The sequence below is a fragment of the Phragmites australis genome, chromosome 20 (genome assembly GCF_958298935.1).
Source record: "Phragmites australis chromosome 20, lpPhrAust1.1, whole genome shotgun sequence".
In the NCBI taxonomy this organism is placed as follows: Eukaryota; Viridiplantae; Streptophyta; class Magnoliopsida; order Poales; family Poaceae; genus Phragmites; species Phragmites australis.
The window spans coordinates 11,765,815-11,770,757 of record NC_084940.1 but is presented as its reverse complement, the minus strand read 5'-3'; the positions used below and the strand labels follow the sequence as shown (position 1 = coordinate 11,770,757).

General features: G+C 50.9%; 1 protein-coding gene across 3 annotated transcripts; it reads left to right on the top strand.

Moving 5' to 3' along the window:
* The first annotated feature begins 471 nt into the window (after positions 1 to 471).
* LOC133901788 (probable trehalose-phosphate phosphatase 7) lies at positions 472 to 3,533 on the top strand. 3 transcript variants are annotated; one of them, XM_062343285.1, is made up of 10 exons: positions 473 to 839; positions 958 to 1,098; positions 1,211 to 1,282; positions 1,370 to 1,471; positions 1,583 to 1,636; positions 1,754 to 1,855; positions 2,077 to 2,263; positions 2,477 to 2,547; positions 2,716 to 2,808; positions 3,134 to 3,533. In XM_062343285.1, exons 1-10 carry the CDS (start codon positions 567 to 569, stop codon positions 3,200 to 3,202), a joined length of 1,164 nt encoding a protein of 387 aa, XP_062199269.1. In that variant the 5' UTR covers positions 473 to 566; the 3' UTR covers positions 3,203 to 3,533. The 3 variants fall into 3 exon arrangements, 2 of the variants coding, with proteins under 2 accessions (XP_062199269.1, XP_062199270.1); XM_062343286.1 differs by having other exon boundaries at positions 474 to 839; positions 2,116 to 2,263; XR_009906777.1 differs by lacking the exon at positions 3,134 to 3,533 and having other exon boundaries at positions 472 to 839; positions 2,452 to 2,547; positions 2,716 to 2,797.
* Positions 3,534 to 4,943: the final 1,410 nt, after the last annotated feature.

Here is a 4,943-nt window from a genome sequence, read left to right as displayed (position 1 = left end):
AAGGTTGCAATGATCCTAATATACATAGTAAGACATATAGAGGCTAAAATAATCTACATTTATATCAGAGAAATATAAGATAATAGAAGGATCCTTACTATTAAGCAGACACCTCTTCCCGGAAGGATAAGTAACCGCCATTGATCACATGTATCGGTAACAGCAACATCGCACGAGTTTCAGCCCTCCTGAACGAGGCTGCCCAGCTGGACCTGCAGATGTAACAGCGAGGCGACAAAAAGGCTTCCCCATACGAACGCAACAAACGCTAAGGTGTCACTCGCGGTAGCTCCACCGTACGCGCGCGGCGGGCCCGGCACGTGCACGCGCGGGCCACCTGGCGCCGAGCTGGGCCGCGCGACGGCGGACGCGTCCATGGCGCGGGCAGGCGCCGGCCACCGTGGCCCACGCCGGATCCGCGTCACCCCGTCGCCTCCCCTCCCCGCAGCCGCAGCTATAAATAACCGACTCCCGCAGCAGCCGTCTCCTCACCGGACACCAAGCATCTCTCGATTCTCTCTACTCTCCACTTGGTTCGGATTCTTGTTACATCGGTAGATTGGGTGATGGCGAAGCCGAGTGTGGCGGTGACGGAGGTGGGAGCGGCGGCGGCGGCGCAGGCGGCGTGCCCATGCCCGGGGACGCTGTTCCCGTACCCGCCGCCGCGCGCCGGGATCGCTGTCGTGCGCCGCAAGTGCCTGCAGGTGGACCTCGGCGCGACGACGGGGCTGCTCAGCGGCGCCTGGGGCGTCGAGTCCATGCGGGCTTCGTCGCCCACGCACGCCAAGGCCGCGACCGCCCTCGCCGCCGGCGTCGACGACGAGCGCGCCGCCTGGATGGTCCGTGATCGTCATGCACCCTGATCGATACATTATTGTTCTCCACGTTCTGTTAATTCGTCCACTCTTCTTGGCGCGCTGACACCTGACGATGATCCTGTTTGCCGGCATTCATCAGGTGCGGCACCCGTCGGCGCTGGGCAAGTTCGAGCAGATCGTGGCGGCGTCCGAGGGCAAGCGGATCGTCATGTTCCTGGACTACGACGGCACCCTCTCGCCAATCGTAGACGACCCCGACGCTGCCTTCATGAGCGAGACGGTGAGCTCACTCGCCACTGATGACTTTGGACCTATCCGACCTATGGCTATTTCCTCTGTTGCTCTATGGCTATCTCCTCTGTTGCTGACATCGTACGTGTTCATGCGACCAGATGCGGATGGCCGTGCGCAGCGTTGCCAAGCACTTTCCGACGGCGATCGTGAGCGGCCGGTGCTGCGACAAGGTACACCTAAAGGATCCACCACCCCCATTGGCACCAGCACGATGACCGACTGGAACTAACCGAGTTCTTGGGCTTTTTCGCTTGCAGGTGTTTGAGTTCGTGAAGCTGGGGGAGCTATACTACGCCGGCAGCCACGGCATGGACATCAAGGGTCCGGCCAAAGCCTCTTCCCGGCACGCAAAGCCCAAGGTGAACAACCATTACACACATCTCCAACTAATCCTCCCATCCCAGCCTCTCCCTGCCCCCTCACAAACTAAAGCCACTGTTCTCCTGGATCGTGTGGTTGCGTCCCTGCAGGCTAAAGGAGTTCTCTTCCAACCAGCAAGCGACTTCCTGCCCATGATAGAACAGGTAGGTCAGGTACCGTCCTTACAAGTCACGAGTCCAATCATTTCTCTCCTATTCTGTTTTCCTTCGATTACTCGCACCAAGATAGTTTCGATCGAGCTGCATACGTGTTTACTACAGGTCCAAGAGCGTTTGGCGGAGCAGACGCGGTGCATACCTGGTGCAAAGGTGGAGAACAACAAGTTCTGCGTGTCCGTCCACTTCAGATGCGTAGACGAAAAGGTTCGTACACGATGGACGGAGAACTGGCGCAAATGGCCGTTGTTTTCTCTCCATTTACAGCTTTTCGTCAGTGTCCATTTCCCAAGACCCTATTGGCAGATGGCGACTCCAAATCTGAGCTAAACTTTTCCTTGCGTCGTTAGTGGCGAACGCAACTAGTTAACAAAATAATCATTGAAACAACAGCCCACACTAGTTAACTAGTCCACCGTCCTAATCAGGCAATTAGGATGACCATTTGTGGTGATGCATGGACGCAGATGTGGGGCGAGCTCGCCGAGAGGGTGGAAGGGGTGCTTCGGGAGTACCCGGAGCTGCAGCTGACGCAGGGGAGGATGGTGTTCGAGGTGCGGCCGACTATCAAGTGGGACAAGGGCAAGGCCCTCGAGTTCCTCCTCGAGTCACTCGGTGAGACAACCAGACACTGATTCGTTTCCATCTGTTGCTACACACACTTGTCACGTCACCACGTAGGCGTACAGCTCGAACAAAACCATAGTTTAGTTCAGAAGAAGACATTAGTTTTGTCCATGGTCGTCAGATTGTGAAGCATATGTTTTAACTGCTCGATCTTAGTTATGTGCTGATTAGATAAGTTCTTCTGTGGTTGCCGTGCCGTAGGTTTTGCTGAGTGCAACAATGTGCTCCCCGTGTACATCGGCGACGACCGTACCGACGAGGATGCTTTCAAGGTACGTGAGAAGAAGTCCTTACATACTGCTACATGATTAATTAATCCCCATGCATGCATTTGTCGGTTTTGTCGTATGCAGCGGAAAACACCTACACAAGATCGCGTATCTGCAGGTCGGCAATGGAAAAGAACCCAACTCACCTTTAGTTTTAATTTTGTGCCGCAGGTATTGCGGCGGAGGGGTCAGGGCGCGGGGATCCTGGTGTCCAAGCACCCCAAGGAGACGAGCGCCTCCTACTCGCTCCAAGAGCCCGCCGAGGTGAGCTATCAGCCGTCCCGTCCCGTCTATCAATCTCGCGCCCGCACAGTGTCACCACTCGCGCGCGCGCGTCCGCGCCCCCGTTCGTGCGCCCGTGCTTTCCGGACGCTTGCTTTCGCGGCGACCGCGGCGGCGTCACTAGCTTGTGCTCGTTGCTTTCCCGCGCTCCCCTGTGGCTGTGGCCTGGACCACCGGGCCGCTAGGCTATCGCGATTGGCGATCGCGAGCGACCTCACGTCCGTTTCAGCAGGCTTTGTACGCAGCCGCCGATGCATACTCTGTCCGTTGTACGTCGCGCTGATCTTCTTCGCACGCTTGTGCGCAGGTGATGGAGTTCTTGCTGCGGCTGGTGGAGTGGAAGCGCCTCTCCAGGGCAAGACTGAGGCTACAATGAGATGACGCATATGCTCTACTGTCGCCATGCGTCGGAGGGTTGGTTTTTCACCGTGCCCAATGCGGCAGATGAAGGCATGAAGCTATTGCCAATGCCAAATCTTGCTAGGTGAATGCCAAGGGGCGAGGAGACGGAGGATCTGGCATTGTTGTATCATAGCTAGAGTTCTGTTTTCCTCTCCCTTCTTTTTTTCCCGGAGGCCCCTGCTAGAGGGGTGTATGCCCAGCATGTAAATTATCGACTTAATGCTATATACAAGAGGAAAAGGATTTAACGAATGAAGAGCAATAATGCGAGTAAATGGCAAAAGTTATATATTTTCTAAATCAAATTCTGCTCATTTCTCGGTGCAGTGTATATAGGGGGATGGAGCCAGGGAGGAGCAAAGGGAGCTCTGACACCCCTATGGTTAATGATTTATTCTATGTGTTATCAGATTTTGTATGTAAAATAGAAAAATTTCTCTATTTAGCATCTCTAATATTCAGCTCTTCCTATTTGGTCTCTTCCGTGATTTTTTTTCTCTGTTCCTGAGTGTATATGGTTAATTGGTACATTATCGTCTTAACGATCTAACAAACCACACATAATTTATCATTAAAGCTGCTTGTCTGCTTGTTACTTAGGACAAGTAGTACCTGGGATCACGTGGCCGGAACACCAAGCCTTACCGTTGTGATGGATCCAATCCAACGTGTGAGAGTTTTGTCTTCTTCCTCTGATCTGTCATGATCCCTGAAGAAATACAATCAAACTTGTGTGTGCGGGTGAAGCTTCGCTAAGTACGGCCATTAGAGGGACTGTTGGGTTCGCTGACCGCTAATTTGTTTGCATCGATAGGTTGAAACATCGGTCATTCTCATTGCTCTAGTGGCCACTTGCTAATTGTTCAAGATAACACAAAGTTGCGGTGGTTACAGAGATCGATGACGTTTTAAAAGTGATAGGTGAGTTAGGATATTTAAAAATTTAATTGGTTCTAAAAAATTTATAAAGTAAATTTATATCAATTTCTATCTAAATACGTTTTAAATTTATAGTTTGCCTATTTTATCACTTAATAAATTTATAACTTATAGTCAATTCTAATAAATTACTTAGAAAAGGTAAATGTATAAAGGTATATTACAAGAATGTAAATTCGAAAATATAAATAATGTAGAGAGAGCAAATTCAGCATAAAAAATTTTAATCCCGTGATATCGATGACATAAATACCACCCCTAGTCTACGTTAGAGCTCTACTAAAGATATGCTCTCAGTCACCAAGACTCTTTCGATCACGGCTTATGAGCCACCAAATCACAAAGATAATGTCTCAACCCGGATGAGCCACAAAGCCACAAAGGTAAGATCTCACCACTAACCTTCTCCCTATCACTTACCGTCATCTTCACTTCATAGCTTGAGCCAACAAGGTAAGGGTTTCTGTGTCCCCATACAAGCGTCTTGCTGCCGTTTCACACCAAGTCGAAGGGTCAACAAGCTTGAGAAACTAGCTCAAGATGCCGGCAAATCACCAAGACACCAAGGCATCGACGTACCACCCGGTACAAAATAGGATAACTCTTTGATCCATTCTCTATGCATCAATCACCTAGTGACACTCTTTATAGTCCTATAAACACTAATAACTGACTAATCATGTGCTTAATTGCCTTAGATGATCACATGAAGCACTTTGGTGGCTTGGATATCTTCTCAAATGTCTCTGTGTTTCTTTGAACTCCAGCACATTAAA

Excerpts from the sequence above, each read along its gene's own strand:
- LOC133901788 (XM_062343285.1), top strand. The coding sequence starts at position 567 with ATGGCGAAGCCGAGTGTGGCGGTGACGGAGGTGGGAGCGGCGGCGGCG. Across the intron at positions 1,099-1,210 it reads CTGCCTTCATGAGCGAGACG|ATGCGGATGGCCGTGCGCAG; the intron begins GTGAGCTCACTC and ends TCATGCGACCAG. Across the intron at positions 1,856-2,076 it reads TCAGATGCGTAGACGAAAAG|GCAATTAGGATGACCATTTG; the intron begins GTTCGTACACGA and ends CGTCCTAATCAG.